This window comes from Canis lupus, chromosome 2 (genome assembly GCF_011100685.1).
Source record: "Canis lupus familiaris isolate Mischka breed German Shepherd chromosome 2, alternate assembly UU_Cfam_GSD_1.0, whole genome shotgun sequence".
In the NCBI taxonomy this organism is placed as follows: domain Eukaryota; kingdom Metazoa; phylum Chordata; class Mammalia; order Carnivora; family Canidae; genus Canis; species Canis lupus.
In genome coordinates, this window is record NC_049223.1 from 40786399 (window position 1) to 40810634 (window position 24236).

At 41.2% G+C, this 24236-nt stretch overlaps 1 protein-coding gene across 3 annotated transcripts in view; it reads left to right on the forward strand.

Moving 5' to 3' along the window:
- The window catches only part of STK32A (serine/threonine kinase 32A), a 131070-nt gene that overhangs the window by 68116 nt on the left and 38718 nt on the right, over nt 1–24236 (forward strand). For all 3 annotated transcript variants that reach the window (XM_038530544.1, XM_038530546.1, XM_038530545.1), the window contains one exon: nt 20117–20154. In XM_038530544.1, coding sequence (XP_038386472.1) covers nt 20117–20154 — 38 coding nt within the window. The remainder of the gene's footprint in view (nt 1–20116; nt 20155–24236) is intronic.

Here is a 24236-nt window from a genome sequence, read left to right on the forward strand (position 1 = left end):
ATTACTTCCTCCCTTGCTCTTTGTTGCTCTCATCATTCTGCCACTTGTATAAGAAACCAGCGATTAACTTTCTCCCTCTGGGCCTTCACACACTCACAATCATTACTCCATGCCCATCCTCAGAAGAGCCTCTTTGAACCAAAGTGTCTCCTCACCGCAGTAAGGTGAATGCAAGGCAAACTCAGTGACATTCTGACCATGTTGTTAAAAAATGAGAGGAGCTCCTCTCAGGGTCAGAAAATAATCCAGGTGTATTTCTGTTGCCTATAAGGCCCCACTGAGCCTCTCATGTGTTATATTGTATAGGCGACTGTGGCTCTTTGTACTTCTCCTGAGGACCTGTGACATTGTTAATGTGTAATTACTTAATTACTATCTGCCGCTCTGCCACGATGGAAACCTCATGTGTGTTTTGCTTTTCACCGTAGAACAAGGATGCAGCAACCTCGCATGCCTGAACCATACAAATGATTGACTAAAAGCCAGGTTTACAAATGAGACAAAATTAAAATATAAGGTATGAAAGCCAAGAATTTCAGACCTACCTTGGTGTTCACATGGAGTAACCATATAATTCATCATCCAAATCAGGGAACTCCTGAGAATGAAAGAAGTCGTTATTAATATTTATGCTTGGGCAACAGGCAAATAAATGTTCTGGAAAAAAACAGGGCATGTATCAACATCATTAAGGCTTTTCAAGACAGTACTGACCAAATAAACAGGTTGATTGGGAGAGTGCTCTGATAATCATGGCTTTCTGCCTCCAGAGTACCCAATATCAAATTGAGACAGTGTCAAGTGGCTTAAAACACATGGACACAGTAAAATAAGCGGTGTTCTTTTGTCTGCAGCGTTAAAAGGATAATAATGATGGCACTCGGAGGCTCGGGCTCAGGGGGCAGAGTTAAAATGGTGAAGAGCAACATAGAAGAAGAGGAAGCTTTTGAGTAATTCTCTTTTTTTAAAAATCTTTCTTCAGGGGAGCTTGGGTGGCTCAGTCAGATAAGTGTCTGACTCTTGGTTTCAGCTCAGGTCGTGATCTCAGAGTGATGAGATCGAGCCCTGCATCAGGCTCCACGCTTAGCTTAATAGTCTCCCTCTCTGGCTCTCTCTCTCTCTCTCTCTCTCTCTGCCCCTCCACTAGTGCATGCTCGCTCTCTCTCTCTCTTTCTCAAAAAAAATAAAATAAAATAAAAAATAAAAATAAAAACAACTTTCTTCAAGAAAATCCAAAAACTCATGCTAGATTTGATGGAATCTAAGATAAAACATCTTTCAGCTACTTAGAAAATTGGATAATAAGACACATCCTTAGTTCTGAATTACTACGTCGTGAGTGAAGAAAGCAGAGTCTACGAAATTCAGTAGCTGCCGAAGACAAGGATAGACCATCTATCTGCTTGGGTCAAATATGCGACTTCCTAATTTCAGGAAAACGTTGTTCCAAAAACAACATTATGTCTCTGGACCTGGTAGAAGATTCAGAATTCTCCACAGGCCTCGGCAAATGCAAATGCGTGTGGAGCCGTAGCCTGGGGGGCTGCCACCTACCGAGGGCTTCCTGGGCAGCAGGCCCCGGTGCTTTCTTTCATCCAGTCTGCTCCCGCCCAGGAGCCCGGGCCGGGTCTCCATCTACAGCCAAGGAAGCTGGCTGGGGAGATGAGGGACCGGGCCCAGGGTCGCCGGGCTGACGAGTAGGGGAGGCGTCACTGAAGGCAGGGCAGAGGTCACCATCTCCACAGGAGGGGTGGTCAGCGCGGCTGTGGCTCCGGGGCGGGCAGGGGACGAGGTGAGGCCCGGCCACTGCCCTTGGGCACGTCCTCTGGCTCCACAGGCGACGAGGGTGGCCCATCGGCAGCCACTGAGGACAGAACAACTCAAAGCGCAGGGTGGGAGAGCGCCTGAGCTACTTCAGACAAGATGATGGTTTGGGGCGACAGAAAACAATGTTTCTTGAGAGTTCAGAGGATTTAAAAAGGATTTTAAGAACCAGAGCAGAACGAAGAGTCCAGTCTGTGTAAGAAGAACTGTATTCTGAAGGAAAGCGCTCGTTAATCAACCCGTATTCCATAGAACGGTCTGTTTTGAATTTTTGCCTCACGTTGACTTTCCCGCCAGCCACGTCTGCTATCGGTTATTTTTTTTAAATACCATAAATCCCGTTTCTCTCACAAATTCTAAGCGAGCTATGAAGAGAGTTTTGTTTTATTTTGTGGACTCTTTTTAAGTCTACAGACTTTAGTGTTTGGTAGTTTTCCTCAATATGTAGAGTATTTAGCTACATGTCCTCACTTTTAGAAACTTCCTTTCCTGCAGTTGTTGTGGAAGACACAGGATTGCACAATAACCGTTAATTTTGAATCGTGCAGTTAGACACTTTTCTTATTAGCAAGAAGTCAAAACGTTTTTCTACGAGGACAGCTTGAAAATCAGCATTAGTTTCCAAATTATGGCCAGATTCTGGTTCAGTATTCCCCTTAACTTACATTAAATCAGTGAGCAAAGATTTTAAAATGTAGACACAGTGATTATTTGTTTTTATTAAGAAAACAAGGAAAATGAAACTCGTTACAATCCTTCCTGTGGGGATAGTACTGTTTGATTTGTTGATTGCCACAGTCTCTCCAGTGACTAATGTGACGGAAAATAATGATTAGAGCCCAAAGACAAATTTGTATTCACTCCCTAGTCAGATGTTAAAGAAGCCTCAATTACAAATTTGCACTAATGAAGCCAATTGTATGGGACAGTGAAAGAGGAAGTCATCCTGGATCAAAATACCATTTGTGAGGGAGTGTTGATGTTTTTTTTTTTCCTCTTTGTAAGAATTACCCCCACTCTCATGCTTTCCAAATCCTATAGGAATGAGATGAAACTCTAATGAGGCAATTTGTAGAGATAACTGCAATACAGCAGAGTTGCAAACGTTTCATCTCCAGCAGATTACAGATGTATTGAAGCAGGAATAAAAGAAAATGTCCGATTGCCCAAAATAGACAGGCCGGTGTTTTTACTCATCACCTTTGTCTTCTTTGCTATGATCACAGGAACCAGTAACTGACACTCTGGTCATCTCGGAGCCTCTGGGAAGAGACACATAGGAACTGGTTTTCCCACACTTGCCTTTGGACTGAAGTAGCTACTTACGAGAAGCTGCTATCATTCTTCTAGAAATCAGCATTTCAATGGTGAAGAATAAGCTTAGAGATAATGCCTCTACTATAAATATTCATTCACAAATTGTTTCTTGAGCACCTCTTTGCCAGACAGTGTTCTCGATGCTGGACTGCAGTGGTGAAAGGACGGACAAGTGCCTTGCTGTTCAGAGTTAATGATATCATGGCATTAAAGGGAGCCAAGTAAAACATTTCAACATTCATATCAGAAAGATCTTAATCCTGTGGCATGTAGTATAAATAAAATAAGTGGCTGTGGGTCTATCCTGCCACACGCATGTACACACTCATCTGCATCTTCACAATGGTTATAATCATGCTTCGAATTTGTAACCCCTGGGTTACAAGATTCTTTATAAAGTGCCATCTCTCCCTCCTAAACTTAAGCCCTTACAGATGGAGACTACACCTCACTCAGGTTCTGAATCCCAGCATATAATCTAACCCAGAGTGGTTGCTGAATAAATCAATAGCTGAACAAATGAATGAGGACAATATAGACATGTGATCCTTGGGTCAACGTAAAGGCAAAGGTTACCGTGGGTAATGTTGTCTTCGGCAACTTTATAAATTTAATGCATACATTCCTATAGTATGCCCACAAGCGTGTGGAGCTCTGTGCTGCCTTTCTTCCATGCTGTTATTTTTTTATCCTGTATAAGAAATGACCACAAAGTGACTTAAAATAACACATAGTTATAGTTATCTCAAAGTTTCTTTGGGTTGGGAGTCTTGGCACATTTTGACTGGGTTCTCTGAAAGGCTCCATTCAAGGTGCTGGCCAGAACTGGGTTTTCTTCAGCAGGCTGGCCTGGGCAAAGGTCAACTTCCAAGTTCAGGCAGGATATTGACAGAATTAATTTCCTTGAGGCTGTAGGACTCATATTATTAGCTCCTTTTCTCAAATTCACTGACAAGAGCAAGATTCTAGAGTGATTGTGCTAGACAGGCAAGAGTATGTATCACTAAATAACCATTACATAATAGAACACAATCACAGGAGTGACATCTCATCAGCTTTGTTACATAATGTTGGTTAGAAGCAAGCTATATGGGGCACCTGGGTGGCTCAATAGTTGAGTGTCTGCCTTTGGCTCAGGTCATGATCCCTGGTTCCTGGGATCGAGTCCCACATCAGGCTCCTTGCAGGAAACCAGCTTTTCCCTCTGCCTATGTCTGCCTCTCTCTCTGTGTCTCTCATGAGTAAGTAAATAAAACTAAAAAAAAAAAAAAAAAAAAAAAGGCAAGCTATACAACCAGCCCACATTCAGGGACTGGGGATGATACAAGACACCAGGAAGTGGGGATCATGTGGGTCACCATAAATCTGTCCACCATACTTCCTCTAAAGAAGTTGTACTACACCAGATGTTGACACCAATTTCCTCTATGACCTTAAACATAACCTCAAACTTCCCTCAAGGAGGTTTAACTAAATGACCAGGATGGGTTTTTTTTTTTTTTTTTTTCACACCTAAGAGTCTAGAATGATTTCCCCTTAACTCTGATAGGATGTTCTTCAAAGTGTGATCTCAGTGTTTCTTTGCTCTCTACCACACACCCATTTCTCTCCAAGAAGGCTGTGTGACCAAAATGTACTATCTAAAAAGCATGAGACATGAGGTGTGAAAAACAGCTGTTAGCACACTGACCAATTAAGGTCTTATTTGCAGTTGAGCTGTGAACCAAAATTATTCATTTCAACCAAGGTCTTTAGTTTGTTACAGGCAGAGCTCTCCTGGCTGACATTTCACCTTCTGTCTGACTCACATACACCATACTGTCTTGAAAGTCACATTTCATTTTCCTGAGATGATAATGCATAGGAAAAAAATAAGATCTTTCTGCAGCTAATCAGTTTAGTCAGTGATCATTGAGTGACAGTTGAATGAACTTGCCAACTCAGTGACACCCCCAGCTTTCTGAAGCCTGTGAGAGTAGGAGTGAGTCATCTGGAGAGATGTTTTTCTAGTTCCTAAAGGTGCCTACTGCTTTCCGCTCACCAGCATTTTTTAACCATTTAATTTATACTACAAAGTACATATATCATCTTTTTAATGACTTAAGAAGAGCTATCATTTATTGTGCATATGCCAGTGGCCACCGTGGTAATAAGCATTTTGTGTGCACTGGCTAATTTGATAGTCAATGGTACTATGACAGGGTTGAGTAATTTGCCTAATATCATGTAGTTCGTGTACTAAGGCCAGATTCAAAAGTAGGATAATCTGATTCAAAGACCCTGCTCTTAATAAAGGCTCCCTTATTTTTCCTCATATGAAAATAATAGGCATCCTCAAGATCAGATGAGCTTAAAAAAAAAAAAAATCAGAGGAGCTATTTACTGCTGTTCACCCAACAGCAACAAACACTGGTTTAGATACGTATTTTTAGTTGGTACGGGCTAAATTGCATGTCTCCCAAAAAGATATGTTGAAAGCCTGAGTCCAAATATCTCAGAATGTGACCTTATTAGGAAAGAGAGTCTTCACAGAGGTAATCAAGTAAAACTGGTTCATTATGGTGGCCCCAGTCCAGTGTAACTGGTACTCTTATCAAAAGAGGATATTTGGGCACAGAGAGAGGATGATGTGAAGGACACAGGAGGAAAACACCATGTCAGGATAGAGGACTGGAGTGGTGCATTTCTAAGCCAAGGAAGGCCCAAGGTTGCCAGCAAACCAACAGAAGCTAAGGAGAAGCAAGGAAGAGTTCTCACCTATAGGTTTTGAGGAAGCATGGTCCTATTGAAACCTTGATTTTGGACTTGCACTCTCCAGAACTATGAGATAACATATTTCTGGGTTTTTTTAAGGCCCTTGGTTTGTAGTACTTTGTTACAGCAGCCCCGGTAAACTAATGCAGTATGCTTGTATAGTTTTCTTAGCTGCTAAGACTTTAATCTTCATGTGTAGAAGGTGCTACTCAGAACAGCTTCTGTCCTCACTATTGACGTGCTGCTTCAAATATATTATGGCATGGGAGGCCAGCATTAAAAAAAAAAAAAAGAAAAGAAAAGAAAAGAAACTTGTTAAAATTGCCTGCAAAATTAGGGTAACCCAAGAGAATATTCAACAAGTCAAATCCATTGGCTTTAGCATATAGTAAACTATTTTATGTAGTCCACAGATGGTCTTTTATGTTTCAGATTTGGTAAGATATTTCACATATCTGTGGCTTTCTTATAACATTTCTCTGGTCCAAGGGTGTTTGGTTTTGCTTTTAGGCATCTATAAGGGAAGTTAAATCTTCTTCAGTTTACCAAAGCAGTGTGTCCAGTATGAGAAAATTGTAAGTCTAAAAAATGATAGATTAGCTGATTGCTTGTACTGTGTACATTCCACTTGGCTTTCTTCTTTTCAACCTATTGATAATTTTTGCTGTTGCAGTGGGATCAAGAATTTGGTTTCAGGCCACCATTTTCTGTGGAATGGTTAAGAAAATGACCTTACTTTTTGTTTTGGTAAATCTTCTCTTCAGCAGATCATAAGCCTTGTAAATGTTCTCTTTCTCTCACTCCCACAGCAGAAGGGCCACTTGAGCCTCAAAAACAAAACGGCAGTGCAGTAATGAGGGTATTAGGTTGATATGTTCTACTCAGCACCTGCTCCCAAGCTACCAAATAATGAATGAGCATGAATAACACATGGCGAAAACAGGAGAATTTGCCTTCTTGGTATTAGGCATCAGGCAGTTTTGAAAGCAGCTTTGTGACTGTGCTTCTTACACAAGACCACCTATTTGTGAAAACCCAGTGAAAAAGGCAGAGAACTGCTCGTTTCCAGGTTAACATTTAACTAGCCTGTGCTGTGCTTCTGGTAATTTCTATTAGTTGAAGAGCTTCATTAATTATGCAACCTGTGACTTGGTCCAAATTTAATTTTACTTTACCTACACACATTTGAGTACAAAGCTGAAGCTTCATTCTTTCAGGTTTAGTCACTTATTTGTGTGCCAGGCACACAGTTCTTGAATAGAGCTTTGAAAAATAAAAACATGGGGTTTTTTTGTACTTGCAGAGCTCACGGTTTAGTTGAAGAGACAGTGAACAAGGAACCAAGCACCTAAATAACCATGTTAGTTACAGATTGCCTTTAGTGCTTCCTGGGCAATCAGCAGGATCCTAAGAGAGTACGCATCTGGGGGGAAGGCGGGCTACCTTATGTATTAGCATGGTGCTCAGAGAAGACCTAGCTGGTAGGCAGCATCTGAACCCAGACTTGCCGGACAAGTAGCTCTAAGGTCGAAGTCTGTTCTGTCCAAGCAGCACAGTGGTCTTTGCAGTTGGAACATGCGAGAAAGGGGGAGAGTGGTTCAAGAAGCAGTAAGAGAGGGGAGCCGAGGCCAGATCAGCTCATCAAGTTCAAGCAAATACTCGAGCTCAACCTAACTTCCTATTTGTAGTTGAGTGAAAATACAAAGCCAGTCCAGCAAAGGGGACATACTTGAATTTGTTATCAGTTTGGAGATAAGAGTAGAGCATGCACAGTGGGTGGTATGAAAATGAGGCTGGAAATGGTAGAGAATGGGGCACGCTAGCTCTTCTGGATATCAGAATAAGAGCCTCAGATTAGGAGTCCACAGTGCTCACTCTGCAGACAATGGATTGGCATACTTTTTCTGAGACTTATTTTTCTCATTTGTAAAATGGTCTTAATAATATCATACGTGATACAGCTGAACAACTATGAAAAGCTCCTGTCACAATGCTTGGGAGGACAGGGGCGGCCAAGGAAGGGAAGCCCTATTGCTATTTTCCAGATTCATGTAAAACAACTAAAGGGGCAGCCCAGGTGGCTCAGTTGTTTAGCGCCACCTTCAGCCTGATCCTAGAGACCCGGGATCGAGTCCCTCGTCGGGCTCCCTGCATGGAGCTTGCTTCTCCCTCTGCCTGTGTCTCTGCCTCTCTCTCTCTCTCTCTCTCTCTCTCTCTCTCTGTGTGTGTGTGTGTGGGGGTGTGTGTGTGTCTCTCATGAATAAATAAATAAATTCTTAAAAAAAAAAAACAACTAAAGGCTATTTATCACCAAGCCGTAGGATAGTAAAGGTAAAGCGCAGCTTAGAAATCAAGTCCTACCTCCACCCAAAGATAGAATTTGTTCCACAACTTCCCCAACAAGAAATTGTCTTCCTAACCTCACAATACTTCAGAGATGGGACACCCGCTGCCACGTAAAGGATTCATTTCACGTTCAGATCTGATTTTCAAAATGTTCTTCCTCCCAGTGACTCACAGGCAGCCTCACGGTTGATTCTGCTGCTGCCCACGGGAGCCTTGAGTCAGACAGGGCCTCTGCTTAGTTGTCACCTACGATTACTGCTGCACTGGGTCATTTATCAGTGGCCTCCAGGATCCCTCCTGGTCAATGCCCTGTTCTGGTTAGCCAAGATTTGTTCCTCGTGAAGTTTTTTTATAAAGTTTTTATTTATTTATTTATTCATGAGACACACAGAGAGAGGCAGAGACACAGGCAGAGGGAGAAGCAGGCTCCCTGCAGGGAGCCTGACGTGGGACTTGATCCCTGGACTGGGATCACGCCCTGAGCCAAGGGCAGACGCTCAACCGCTGAGCCACCCAGGCATCCACTCCTAAAGTATTTTGAATATCACTTCTGGGGTCAGGTAAACGTGAACTGGAGTTCTAGCTCCTCATCATAGTCGGGGACCACAGGATAGCTACATCAGCTCTCTGTGGCTCTGGGGGGCCCCATCTATGCACTAGGGAGAATCACTGTACCTACTTCAGGAGGCTCCTTGAGAATAATAGATAATAAAGCATTTAAAGGCTCATCCTGGTTTCTCACATGTTGCCTTAAGTGGAATCAACCATCAGCAGTACATCACGATGGTTTAATGGTAGTTGAAAACAACGATTCATCATTTAATACCCTCAGTTTAACATCAGTTTCTCCCCTTCTAGCCCTTCCTACAACTGGACACTTACTAATCATTTGTTCAATGTTTTTTACAGTCAGTCCAACAATCACTATGTGCCAGACCAGTGTACTTGGAGTTTTGTGTGCCTCAACTCACTAAACCTTCACAGCAACCCTATAGATCCTGTTACTGTCCTCAGGACATAAATTCAGAGGTCTGAGTCTCCAAAGGGTATTTACAGTCTTTTACTAGGGAAGCAAATTTTTCTGAAGGCCCTGATAGTAGGATCCCGTTAGGTCTCACTGACCATTCTGGCTCATCCCCACCTTAACAGAAACCGTGATAAGGGAACCAGATTCTCATGATTGGTGTACAATGATCATCCCTCAGTCTGGGACTGGGTGAGGGAGAGAAGAGACACTGGCATCAAACCCAATGGCCTGGGACTGAATTCCAGCTGGGTCATGTATGACCCCGGCAAGAGAGGATAGTTTCAGTTCTAGAGCTGAAATGGAACAAACTGCTTTTTGCCTCAAATTGAATACCCCTGTCCTCTATGCAATTATAAAACAAAACAAAACAAAACAAAACAACAACAGCAAAACCCTCTCATGACAATTTATCTGTTACGATCAATAGATGACCACTCCTTGGTCTCTCTTACTTTGTAGACTCTTTCCCTTCCACTAACTAGTACATTTCTTTCCCTGTACATTTCTCTTCAGGTTGAGAGAAAGACCCAGGAGATTTGAGTTTAAGCCAGTCCTTGTGGCCAGGGGACTTAGCTCAGGTCCCTAATGCCATGTCCTTGCTTCCTTGGTTATAGAATGGATAAATGGGACCTAGGTTTCTATCTGTGTGAATCCAAATTAAAGGAAATAATGGCAGTGAATGAGCATTGACTAATGCTAAACAGCAAGGCAGGAAGCCTTGTCATTAAACATTCTGCCTCCAAAGAGTGCAAGTTGGCTAAAAATCTCAAGTGAGTGGGATGGTGGGATATAACCATGCTTCTCAACAGGAATATCTGACTGATGGATCTGTACCATCAGGATAAGTGTGACTCACCTTACTAGAACAACAGATTTATTCCATATAACACATGTGGAACTTTACTTTTACATTTAAAAGAAACATGACTATATTATAGAGTTGGGAGGAAAATATACATGATTTTCAAATATAGGAAAAAAATTAAACTCGCTGCAGCCCAATATGAACCACATCCCAGACCCCCAGGTACGTGAGGACATTCTTCTCTCTTCTGTGGAGAAGTAAAATATAAGCATTGAGATATAAACTAAGATTGCACCTCACTATCTCTGGTTGTACCCCAGCTCCAGCAGTTACTTATCATGTAATCTTGGATGAGTAATGTAAACTCTCTGAGCTACGCTTTCTTCACCTGCAAAAATGGGGGTCATATTCTAAGTGAGGGAGCTGCTGTGAGCAATAAAAGATATGTTGTCTATCAAGTAGCTGTTGTAGCATGGACAGTAAGTGGTAGCTAGAACCATTCTATTACTCATGGGAAGTGCAGCAGTTTGACAATTTTTTATCAATTCTCCTGAAACCCCTCTTTCCTGTGTCTAAGTGAGGAATTGCTGATCAACCTTGGCACTCATTTCTCTCGAACATGAAGGCCCTCCTTTTCAACATGGCAGACACTACTAACTAAAGAGTTGGCCCCATGCTTGGAACCTACTTGCCATCCTAGCTAAAATAACCACGTGAGCAATAGTGGAAAGACCATGACATTTAAATTCCATCTCTGTCATTTATGAGCTGTGAGACTGTGGACAAGTCAGTGGCCTTAGATTCTCTCTCTCTCTCACTCCCACTTTTGTATATGTAGATAGTACTGCTTTCCTTTAGTGTCTAAGTGGTAAATCAAACAAGGGAGGTGACTTTTAGGGAACCTCTGTGAGAAGCCTTGGGTGACTCATGAGGATCAGGGCTCAAAGGGCTCTGAAAGGTCAGCTGAGCAGGTTAGTGTTCCTCTGCTGCACTATCCACTTACTGTATTGCTGTCAAATGCTTATCCAGCCTCAGTGACAACATCCACATCACATTTTAAGATTACATGATAGTTCACACCAACTTTGGAAGTGTCTATCTATTAAGAGGTTCTTTCTCAGATCCTGACTTCAGTGCTTATTTGTAACTGCCTCAGTGCTCTCTACTGAAGAACTGGCCCCCCCCCTTTTTTTTTTTTTTTTTTTTTTTGCCAAAGGGCCATTAACATCTGGTCCCTACCACTCTTCCCCTTTACCAAAGAAACCTATCCTGGTTGTGAATATCTTCATAAGTTGTTTGGGTTGGGGGGTTTGGAGGAGAATGACATGCTAAGCTGGAGGTCTAATGCTCTGGCTTGTATTTGGTGATTTAACATAAAAGGTAAATTATTATGGACAATGGAGGAGAAATTCAGAAGTCATGAGAGAAGACATCAGAGAGAAGGAAGGCATGGTAGGTAGGCTAGTGTCTTCAATGATACTTGAGAAAAGAAACACAAATTCAAAAAGGGATGCTGCATAACATTTTCACGGATGGTAGGATGGTAAAGTCATTGCCTTCATCACCTGATTAATATATAATGACATTGGACCTGTGTAGTGGGGTGACAAATGAAAAGCAGTGCTATCCATGAAAATCCATTACACTCAAAATGAATATGTAAACATTTTATATGTATATATAACTACATGTATAAAATATGTATTATATATTATTACAGAATGTATTTTTAACTCATATTCCCTTGAACAAACTATGGGGAATGTTGGATTTGTTTTTTGTTTTTTTTTTTTATTTATTTACTTATGATAGGCACACAGTGAGAGAGAGAGAGGCAGAGACACAGGCAGAGGGAGAAGCAGGCTCCATGCACCAGGAGCCCGACGTGGGATTCGATCCTGGGTCTCCAGGATCGCGCCCTGGGCCAAAGGCAGGAGCTAAACCGCTATGCCACCCAGGGATCCCGGAATGTTGGATTTGAACAACAAGAACAATAAGCAGGCAGAGGGATGCCTGGATGGCTCTGCGATTGTCTGCCTTCAGCTCAGCGTGTGATCCTGGGGTCCTGGGATCGAGCCCCTACACTGGGCTCCCCGCAGGGAGCCTGCTTCTCCCTCTGCCTGTCTCTGCCTCTCTCTGTGTCTCTCATGAATAAATAAATAAAATCTTAAAAAGGTAAGCAGGCAGAAAGTTACTAAAAGAGTAAATCTTAAAAATTTTCATCACAGTAAAAAAACAAAACAAAACCCACTCTAACTATGTGTGGTGATGGATACTAACTAAACTTATATATATTATGAAATGATCACTACAATGAGTATCAAATAACTATTTCCTATACCTGAAACGAATATAACATTATATGTCAATTATATCTAAATTTTTAAAAATGAAATTTAAACTTAAAAAAAAAATCAGCCAGTTAGTAAAAAAGAGATGGAGGATTACTTGGTCCATAATCTAACTCTGGCACTCTTTACGACTGCCTCCTGTTGAACTATGCATTTCTGCTCACAAACACCCCTTATAGGGCAGCCTGGGTGGCTCAGTGGTTTAGCGCCACCTTCAGCCCAGGGGGTGATCCTGGAGACCCGGGATGGAGTCCCACGTCGGGCTCCCTACATGGAGCCTGCTTCTCTCTCTCCCTGTGTCTCTGTCTCTGTCTCTGTGTGTGTGTGTGTGTGTGTGTGTGTGTCTCATGAATAAATAAATAAAATCTTTTTTAAAAGATTTATTATTTATTATTTATTATTATTTATTATTTATTATTTATTTATTTGAGAGAGTGACAGAGTGACATGAGCAGACAGAGCAAGCATGAACAAGGTGGTGGGGGGATGGGCAGAGGGAGAGGGAGAAGCAGACTCCCCTCTGAGCAGGGAGCTGATGCGGGGCTTGATCCCAGGATCCCACCTGAGCCGAAGGCAGATGCTTAACCACCTGAGCCACCCAGGCACCCCAATAAATAAAATCTTAAAAAAAAACAAATACCCCTTATACCCTGCCATCCCCACCTCACTTTTTTCTTACATATGTCTTTTTATGTGACCAAAAACGTCTGTGTGACATCTTAAATAATATAGAATCATATGCATAATATATTTCCCCTCTCAAGAAATAGGAGAGAGCCCCATACAAGAGTACATTATGTAAGAAAGAATTAAACCCCAACTGTAGACCTATCACAAAGCTATGGACACTGAAGGGGTTGATTGTGGTTTGGAGACACTGATTTTCTTGTTCCCTGTTCTCACAATACCCCATATCGGGTTGCAGGGTGAACAACTTGATTCCAGGGTAGGTGCAGTGAAGGGATGTAATTAGCCTATTAAGTTCTGCTAATATCTTGTAAAGTCATTCGAGTGAGAACAGCAGATACATCAGTTCTGCCTTGGATCCTGCCCCAGGGAGCATTGTATTTCCACGGTACAATTTATAGTTGCCACCGTAGGCATCAGCTGATTCAGCCTTTTCTGCTTAATTAAGTCGAGATGGAATGAAGAATTTCTACAGAATGTGTGTCCCTAGAACTGCAATTTACCACGCCCCAAATTCTGTAGCCCCTCTCCAAAGTCACAAGCTCTAATTGTGCAGAAATCACTTCTTTCTTACTCTTGCTCTAAATATACACTGATACGTTTAATAAAAATGATCAATGTTCTGGTTGATCAACAGTAAATACAGTGCATCAGTCATAGAGAGGACTTTCTTTGTTTTGCTTTTTCCTGGCTCTTCTTAAGGAAAAAAGAAATATACGGCTTTTAATTCCAGAAGTTTGAGAAGCCAAGGGACCAGATTCACTCATTTTTATGACAAATATTTACTTGAGTCCTTGCTTTGTTCTGGGCACTTCTACGAGCCCAGGAGCTATAACATTGTACAATACAGAAGAGATTTCCTTTCTCTGAGAACTTATATTCCAGTGGGGTAGAAAAATAATAAATAAATAGGAAAATAGTGTTCAGAGCTGTGCTGAATGTAAGATGGAGGTGAAGAGGTAAGGATGGTGGGGGAGGCTATTTTAGGTCAAGTGGTCAGGAAAGAATTTGGAAGAGATATTTTAGCATAGATCTGAAATGATAGGAAGCAGTGAGCCAAATAAAGGTCTAAGAGAACAGGATTGCAGACAAAGGAGGTTGCAGTCCGAGGGAGCCATCTGTGCAAAGGAGGGAAAGCACACCCTCAGTGTGGCTGGAGCATGGTGTGTGGCAGGGACGGGGTGCTATTGTGTGGAGCTCAGGGCTGTGCAGGGCTAGAGTATGTAAAGGGCATATGATGCCAGCAATAAATGATTTAGATTTTTATTTCATGTGAATTGGGAGCCAAAGGATGTTACACAGGGAATATTGTGTGGTGGCCCTCACCACTTTGAGGGCCATGTGACTAGTGGATTGTTGAGGGACAGTAGGAGAAGCAAGAAGGTACTAGTGCATTACTTCAACTGATACCTCATGTAAGTGGTATCATATCATGTTTGTCCTTTGGAGTCTAGCATATGTCACTTAGTGTAATGTCCTAATGGTGCATCCATGGTGTAGCCTGTATCAGAATCCTGTTTCTTTTTAAAGCTGGATTCCACTGTATGTATACACCACCTTTTGTTTATTCATTCCCCCACTGTTGGATATTTGGTTTGTTTCTACTTCTTGACCACTGTGAATAATGCTGCTATAAACATGGATATATGAATATCTGTTCAGATGTTTGCTTTTCTATTGTTTTGGGTACATACCCATAGAAAAAGAACGTGGAACCATGTATTAATTTCCATGTTCAATTTTTTTTGAGAGACCACCATACTGTTTTCAGTAATTGTATTTCAAAGGTGGAGTTATTAAGAGTTGTTGAAGGACTAATACTATGAGTTAAAGAAAGAAAAGAATTAAGAATGATCTTGAGATTTTCAGGGGCACCTGGGTGGCTTAGTCAGGGAAGGATCTGCCTTTGGCTCAGGTCATAATCTCGGGGTCCTGGGATCCAGCCCTTGACCAGGCTCCCTGCTTCTCCCTCTCCCTACTTCTCCCTCTCCCTCTGCCACTCTCCCTGCTTCTGCTCTCTTTCTCTGTCAAATAAATAAAATATTTTTTTATAAAAAAAGAATAATCTCAAGATTTTAATTTTTACAGTGGGAGAATTATGAAGCTATGTGCTAGGAATCCTGAAAGAAGAGGATTTGGGTATCTGTATGGGATGTGGATAAATGCCAAGGCTTCTCTTTAGAACATATTTGTCATGGCCTCTTAGACATACGGATGGAAATATCAAGCAAGAAGTTGGACATATTATTAATCTAGAATTACAGGGTCAGGGATGGAGACAAAATATGTGTGTGTCTGTGTGTCTGTGTGTGTGTACACACATACATATATGTATATATTTTTATTTATATTTCCAAAATATATATAATTTTTTTAAATCACAGGAATAAATGAAATAATTTAAGTGAGAGTAGCGGTATATGTGACTAAGCTCTGGGGAATCAGCATTTAGAGGTTGAACCAAGAAGATACCAGCAGACAAGACTGGGGAGGAATCTCTGTGGCAGAAGGAAAACCAGTAGAAAGGGGCTTTTTGCAAAACACAAGAATAAAGTATGTCAGAAGAGAAGGAATGATCAATCCACAGAGAAGTAAAGCATGGTAAATAAAAATGCAGCTAGGGGATTTGGCAAACTGGAGGTCATCGATGTATCCGACAGGGGCAATTTCAGGAAGTAGCAGAGATGGAAGCCTGGCTGGAATGGGCTGAAAAGGAGAACGGAGATGCTGTTTCTGATTTCTCACCTATTAACAACTCAATCCAGAGTTGTTATTGCAAAGGAAATTAGTGAAAATGGGATGATAAGTGGAGGTAGTTATGCATCAAGGAAGGTATTTCCAAGAGACTCAACCATAACATACTTCCTAAAGAGAGGTAGAAAAAGGTGTAGGAGAAGGGAAGGAATACCAAGCTAAGAGAAATCTGTGAGAAGGTGAAAGAAGATGAGATCCAGAGCTGCAAGAGAAGAGTTGTCTGGGGTAGGTGCAGGGACTTTTAATTTATTATAACTGGTGGGAAGGCTATGAGTATGGATATAGAAATAGGGAGGTTGGTAGACTTAATAGTAGGTAGCTCTCTTGTCTTTGTGAAGTGGTTGGTAGACTCAGTGGTAGATAGTTCTCTTGTCTTTATGAACTAAGGAGGTTCAGCCATCAAGTGAGAGAAATTGAGAGTGAACATGAAAGAGGCCTGAGGGCAATGGAGAGTGTGATGTGCTCCTCTTGGAGAAGGTATCTCACTAGGGCTTGGCACACTGGTGCTGGCTTGAGATATGCGGCCATGAATTCAAATGAGAGGTAAATATTACTATGTCTGTTTCCAGCAAAGTTCAGGAGCTTGGCTGTAGGTGAGAAGAATTGGGGAGTTGGGTTTAACCAATAGTGTGGTTTTAATAGATAAAAACAATTGAAGGCAGTAAGAAAATTAAAGATTTGTACAAGGGATGTTAACAGTGGCTGTGGAAGGGAATTAAGGATATGAATGAGGGTTTTGATGCATAAACACAAAGTGATAGAGTCAACAATTGATGGTCTCAGGGTGATGCGTGTACAAGCTTGGGGAGTGGACTGGAGAGAAGGTCAGGTTGGTCAGGGGTAGGCTGCTATAATAACAAAGGAATGATTAGGAAATAGGAGTAAGTAAACACTTCGGGTATCAGATAGAAGGAAAGAAGATTGAAGGTTAATTCGGGTTAATATTCAAAGTTCATGCATACATGCACCTGCACATTGGTATGGCATATGCTTTGTTCTGCTTGTAGTTACTAAGGGGCTTATGATTCATTAAAATTGTCAAGAAAAGAGGATCCTGACATTCTTGGTGTGTCAAAGACAAGGTCGTCTTATTTCAATGACATAAAAGCCACTTGACTAGGCTGAAAATGCATCCTCAAAACCTATTGCAGAATTTCATCTTTAATGGCTTTTGTGATTTGATGTAACAACCACACAGACATTATATCACCTCGAATTACGGATAACAAGAGAGAAGGAACTTATTAGTGACTCGCTGATGATAGGAAGTTGTTAGAGTCCTCCATATAGGTCTGAACCAAAGAACTTTGCCAACAGTGCTAAGTGTTGTGCTTTTCCAATGCCTTTTCATTCATAGATAAGCTTTTAAGAGGTTCAGAGTTTAAAATCAGATTGACATCTTTGGATGTGGACAATGTTTGGATGGTATCTCTGAACATGATTGTACATCAGAAAGTCCTAGACGTTTCTGTTTTTTTTTTTTGTTTTTGTTTTTGTTTTTGTTTTTGTTTTTGTTTTTTTTTTTGGACAGACACATAGGCCTGGCCACAGAGAGTCCAATTGCCACAGGACTGAATGAGATCAGGGAACCCAGGTTGTTTACAGCTCCCCCAGGTGATTTTCAACATAACCACCAAGTTAAACCATAGTAGAGGTCACCTTAAATGAAAGAAACAGCTTAGAATAAGTTCCCTCATACTTAGTGTTATTTGACCAAGCTACAGAGCTGAGGAAGTGGTGCTAAATTTCAAAACTAGAAAACATCAACTTGTCCTATCAGAATTTTAATATAGTACACCGGGTTTATTATCACTGTCTTCTGGTATGTGAATAAATAATGTTAGCATGCTGAAGTTTACCCTGTAGTGACTTAGAAGTTACCTCATCACATTTCAGGGAAGCTATGTACTCAGAATCTGTGTCTATACACTTTATTTTTTTCTTAAAGTCCAACTTTTAAAATATTTATCTTACATTTTCCACATATATGTTTTCTCTGAATTTTGTAGTAAACACACCCCTTTTACACTGTAAAGCTTTTGGCATGGTTCCTTATGAACCTTTCCTACCCTCTCCATCCCAGAGCCAACTAGATCTCATTTATCTTTTTATTTCCTATATTCTAGCACAGTGGCTTCTCAAAGTAGATAAGTATTCAATGAATAAATGAATATAAGTAGGAATAATCATATGAGCTGTTACATCTCTGATCTCTGTATTATTCTTTAAGCTTCAAGGTAGTTTCTGGGAAAGGTAGTAGATACAATGAGATGTGGCTTTGACACTTAAAAATGATGCTCAAGGATTTCATAGAAACGTCTGAAAGTGTCAAACCCACAGCAAGTCATCTTACTCACCAAGCCTTCATGAATCCAGGCAGTGAAATCATTATGCTAATCTTGTCATACCCAAGTGTCTTCCCTCCCCACAGAACTCCATGGGGCCTCTTTTTTGCTGATGCTGCTCACTGGGTGAGGGTGTGAAAGAGGTAGCAAGAAACTAATATCCGGTTTACCTTAAGCTTTGAATTGCACAGTATTTGAGGGTGCATCCTTAGTACTCTGGTATGTACCATTAGGATTAGCCTTCTTGAATGCACTAGACATTCTCCTGGTATCATTTAGTCATTCATTTACCGCCTGCCAAGCACTGTGAGCCTATGTAATGGAATATGACATTAACCTAGAAACCATCGCTGACATCAAGGAGTTTATGATCCAGTTAGAGAAAAAGAAATATGAGCATGATAAATGTTATGATGGAAGAAGTATACCATGCCAAGCACATAGGAGGAGCCGTAGACTCAGAACTGGAGATTCAGAGAAGGCTTCCTGCAGGAAGTTGTTTCAGACCTTTGAGTTGAGGGATGAATCTGCTTTTTCTGAGTCCCTTGGTAAGAGAGCTCTGATTGAGGCAAAGAATCAGCAGAAGGTGAGGAGATGCAGGGAGCACAGGAGCCAGATGATGAAAGGGACTTTATTTCATATGAGTGAGTTTGGACTCGATAATTCTTGAAACAATAGAATCCATCTCAAAAGAGTTTGGGGTGGAGTTTGCAATACTAAGAGAGTTTAACCATAGAAACAGGTAATTTGAAACCCTATGACATGCATCTTTTTAGTCAGTTGTACCCTGCACCAGAGAAAAATGTGTCACAGATACAGATGATGACTTCTGAATCCAGAATTAATGTTTGAAACCTAACAAAGGAAATAAGAAAATATTCAAAGTTCATGCATACATGCACCTGCACATTGGTATGGCATATGCTTTGTTCTGCTTGTAGTTACTAAGGGGCTTATGATTCATTAAAATTGTCAAGAAAAGAGGATCCTGACATTCTTGGTGTGTCAAAGACAAGGTCGTCTTATTTCAATGACATAAAAGCCACTTGACTAGGCTGAATATGCATCCTCAAAACCTATTGCAGAATTTCATCTTTAATGGCTTTTGAGAATTTAGGTTGGAGGGCTATAATGGTGTATTAGGGAAAGGCAGTAAAACCCTAGTGCAAGAGCAAGGGCCCTTACAAACTACACTGCTGTTCTCTGATTGAGGCTTACACTAATACTATGTCATGAGGACTTTGAAAACACCGTGGGCCACTCCTCTAAGTATTTACCATCAAACTACTCCTTTCACTGGAAAAAGGTGAGTTCTGTTTCCTCCTATGAATTTAAGGATCTCACTAATGCCTGGAAGATGAGTCCAACTCCTTTAATTACCCCAGCGATAATATTTATTAAGTAACGAGAGACATTATAGCATCTTCTAATTTCTGCAAGTTTAAAATATAACCCTATCTTAGATCATTTTTTCCTTGTTTTTTAGAGTCTTGACATTCATTCCAGTGACAAAGATGAAAAGGATACTGAGTACTACTACCTATGGCAATTTAATTGCCCCTATGACCCTAGAAGCTAAAGTTACCTGCTTACATGTCAGATGCTACAGAAGTAAAGAATGTCAGCTTTTGGATGACAGGGACTCAATCTCAAAGCCCAGATCTTTCTTTTACTAACAGAGGCCCTTTAAGCCTCCATTTTCTGATCTAGAAATTGGGGATCTTAATTGTAATCGTGTCAGAGATTCACCATGGAAACTGGATGAGAGCGTGAATGACGAAGGGCTAGCTCATTGTTTCAAGCCAACTTGGAGCTCTTGTGTGCTTCCACTTTTATCCTTTAGTTCTATTTGCTTGTTTGCTTGATTGATTATGAGCAACTTTCTCTTTTCCTTTTACTCCCCTAGGGATATGAAGCCTGACAATATTTTGCTTGATGAACATGGTAAGTAAATTATTTGTTTACAATCAACGTGACTTGCACATAAAACAAAGGATGTGGGACAAAAGGATTATCCCCAGCAAAGGAGTGTTACACACGGGAAAGGGCCCTGCTTGATTCAGTTGAGTTCTATGTTCAAACTTGATTTGATGGGTGGGAGGGACAAGGTGGGTGGGTGGACATTATTACTGTATCAGGGGAATGGTACCCCCCCCCAAAACCCTTAGATAACATTTACATAATGAAAAAGTTACTCCCTTTACAATTTTCTTACACTTCTGATTTTTTTTCCCAGAAAACCATCACAGGTTTCTTTGGTGCTAATTTGCCTTAATATCTTTCTAAAAATCATCTCTTTTTTTTATAAAGACAGAAAAGACCTCAAGCTCAGAGCATTTGGCAGGCAAGAGTAGCTACTGAATGATTAGCGCCACTATTTTGTTCTCGTTGCACCTACGTTTATGCTTTTCTTCTTATGAGGGAAAAATTGGTTTCACATTTGCAGAAGAGCGAGCGAGTTTTCTGCTCAAGGATTTTTAGATTTTAAAAAACCAGTCATTATAAAGAAAAAGAGAGAGTGGACAATGGTATATGAGGCACCCAAGTGGGGAAGTGATACAAGGATTTGGCAGGAACCATGAAGGTGATCTGTGAATGCCCGAAGCCCAGGAGACACTGATTAAGGATATCCTGAGAGCCAGCTTTCGCCAGCAATGATTAATGTGTGTCATCTCTTCCAAGTGTTTATTATTGTTTTTCCAAGTGTTTATTTTAATGTATGTTTGGATATACTGGTATATCAGGGTGGACCATAGGCAAAGGTCTTTCTTCTGTGTTTCAGAAGCTGTTGGATGAGGGAGTCCTAAATGAGCAAGGCTCCTTACTCATTTGACTTTTACAAAAGGAACTTGCAGTGGGACTGCAACTCCAAGTACCAGCCACTGCTCATTACTTATTTACCTACGTGCATTTTAAACCTGATGTGCAAGACCCCACCTGTGCTCAGAGGGCAAAAAAAAAAAAAAAGCAAAAACAAAACAAAAAAAAAAACCCTTCTGTGTATGACCTCTAATTTTGAAGCCTGGGGTCATTATTTATTTATGGACTGTCTAAAAGATTTTTTCCACTTTCTTCTAGTGCTTCATTTCTTCCTTGCCTTTACTGCTTCTGACCTTTGGGAGCAGATTCTTGGAATCTCCAAAATGTGAGCAATAGTGAGATGTGGCATGAAGGTGACTTTCATGAAAACACTGGCTGTCCCTGCCTTACATAAGAGGCAGGAGCCTCTCTCAGCCTGGTGCAGATAAACCCTGTGGAGCTTCACAGTTGTGGGGAGGGCCTCCCCTCACCCACAGAGGCCACCTCTGCACAATTTAGAAAAAGGTTCTCTGTCTCCCCAGCCCAGCCTTATGAATGCACATGGCTGGTCCACTAGAACACAATCTGGGGTTCTGTTCCCACTTGCCCCCTTCTCTGCTGCCTTTGTGTGCAGCATATCGCTCTACTACTTGTTGAGGCCCCGAATGGAGACATGTAGGTCCTGTTCACCACAACCTTTTCAAGATTTACTTCCCATTCAAACCAGTGTTTTCATTTTGGGCCTCAAACCTGGCTTCGTCACATTTCTACCATAAAGTCATCCAATTCTCCCTCATTCAATTTCTTTCTCCTCCTCATTTTCTGGTCAATTTGATGATTGTAGATTAGGAGAATAGTCCAGAAATCAATTAATCTTCAAGTTTACCTGCCCTTAGAAACTACGCTTTTGAAAGAATCATTGTGTAATATTGTAGTTAGAGTATGGATTCCGGAGTCTAATTATCTGAATTCAAAACCCAGTTCACCCCCTCACTCATCACTAGCTCTGGGAGTTTCCACAGACTGTTTAAACTTTCTCTGAATCTCAGTTTTTTGAGGAACCAAAAGAGTAATTAATTCTTAGAGTCACTCTAAGAATGAACTAGCATACTATTTTAAAAATGCTGATTGCAGTGTCTGCCACACTCAAAAGTTAAATATTCATATAATCCCATGAGGTACAGTAGCTTTCTTCCTTCAAGAAGGAAGCTAAGGCTTCTGCATCTTGTTCTATGTGGCTCTGTCTGTAGCAGATGGTCCGTGAAAGCTGGGCCCTTACCTGTGTTTTCTAAAGAATTATTTTGATTCCAGAAGGGATGTGCCAAAACGTTAGTGTGTCTAAGCAATTTTGTGTAGCACTAAATCTTAGGCACCTATGCCTTCAGTAATCTGTTCTGCTTTTCCCTCCATGCACAGGGGGCTAAGCCCCCTTTTGGGGGCATTTTAGTCTTGGAAGGGCTGAGGCTCTGTTGCTTAGGGAGTGTGAGCCACCATCCCAGTCGGGACCCTGTCAATCTACACCTGTCACCTGGTGAACTGTTTACAATAACCCTTTAAGGTTTTGGGTTTCAATGATGAATTAAGAGGTCTTTTTTGCATTATTTTTTCATCCTGCATTCTACTTGAGAATCACTGCAGTAAATAAGAGAAGCATTGTTTTGGAAAGGAATGGATACATGAATGGGATAGAAGCAAACAACCAAAAAAGATAGAGAGCTGTATTCTCTGAACATTGTCCTGGGAATCCCCTTCTGAAGAAAATATTTTAAGGCTATCTACTCTCTGTTTATGCGGATTCTGAGAAACCAAGGCTTTCCGGCATTATGCAGGGACCATGATGAACCACCCTTAAATGAATACATTCCTGATACCCTCCAGCCCTGAGCACATTCTATAGAGCTGCTCCCGTGAGAATCAACTGACCCCCAAATCAATGCACGCCTTTTCGATTGTCTTCTGGTGTGATTTCCATGTCTCCTATTTGAAATCCTCATGTGTCCTCTCCGTCCACATTCAGAGTGTTTCACCCCCGATGGGCCATCACATGCGCCTTTTGCACGGGGATTTTAAGCAACCATGAAGGATAATTGCCTATCTTTGCCATGCCTCCTACGCCTGTTCCTCCAAGTGAACTGTGTATCACACCACACTGCTCACATTTTAATTCAGCACCATCCTGCTACAGGAAGAAACTTTGTTTTATTCTTACTGATTCATGTTGCCTCGCATTCATCAGAAAAGACTGATATTTAAAGGAACTGAATCCCTTTGTAAAATGGAGAATCTTTCCACCGTGTCAATGAACATTCAGAACTTGACTGAAAAAATGTTTTTAATTTAGACCATACCTGTTACTGTTCTCCCCAAACGTGTCATTCACTAGTTCAGAGCCCAAGCTGGCATTAGCTCTTGGATGGCTCATCAATCGTCCTGATAGATATTTTCATATCCTACCAACTTAAGTACCCCCATCCAATTCTATCAATTCCATAGTGTCTAAATTTTTGTGTCTTAAATTATTCAGGAAATAAATGCTGCATCCAGAGGAACAATAATGTCTGCCTGGCATATCTGAGGAAATGACAATTATGGCATCATCTATAATTTAGTTTCCTTAATATCATCCCTGGTCCCAGGAAACAGAGAAAGGCAAAACTCGGTCTGGGGGTAGGAGGAAGAACTAAGCATGCTACCCGAACAGCTTCTTCCTTGCAGAGTCCCAAAACAGGCCTAAAAATCAAGTGGGAAGCATCTTTTCTTTAAGAAAAAAATTATCTAGGGGTGCTAGATGGCACAGTTGGTTGGGGGTCCAGCTCTTGATTTCTGCTCAGGTCATGATCTCAGGGTCAGGGGATTGAGCCCCTATCAGGCTCAACACGCAGCACAGAGTCTGCTTAAGACTCTCTCTCCTTCTGCCCCTCCCCTCCACACTCTCTTCTCTCTCTCTCTCTCTCAAAATAAATTTTTTTAAAGATTAATATATCCCTAAATACCTATATCTATACACCTATACCTATAGGTATATAGATAACAGATATATGGAGAGAGAGAGAGAGAGAGAGAGAGAGAGAATAGCAGGACCCTATCCCCGTTAACCAAATGCACTAAGTCTCGGCTAGTACCTAAGGATGTGCCGGAGGGACCGTGCCAGTCTACACCTGTCTACACTCTTTAATAAGAGTCTCAGGAAGATATGGCACACACTCTCAACATTTTTGGGTAGTGGA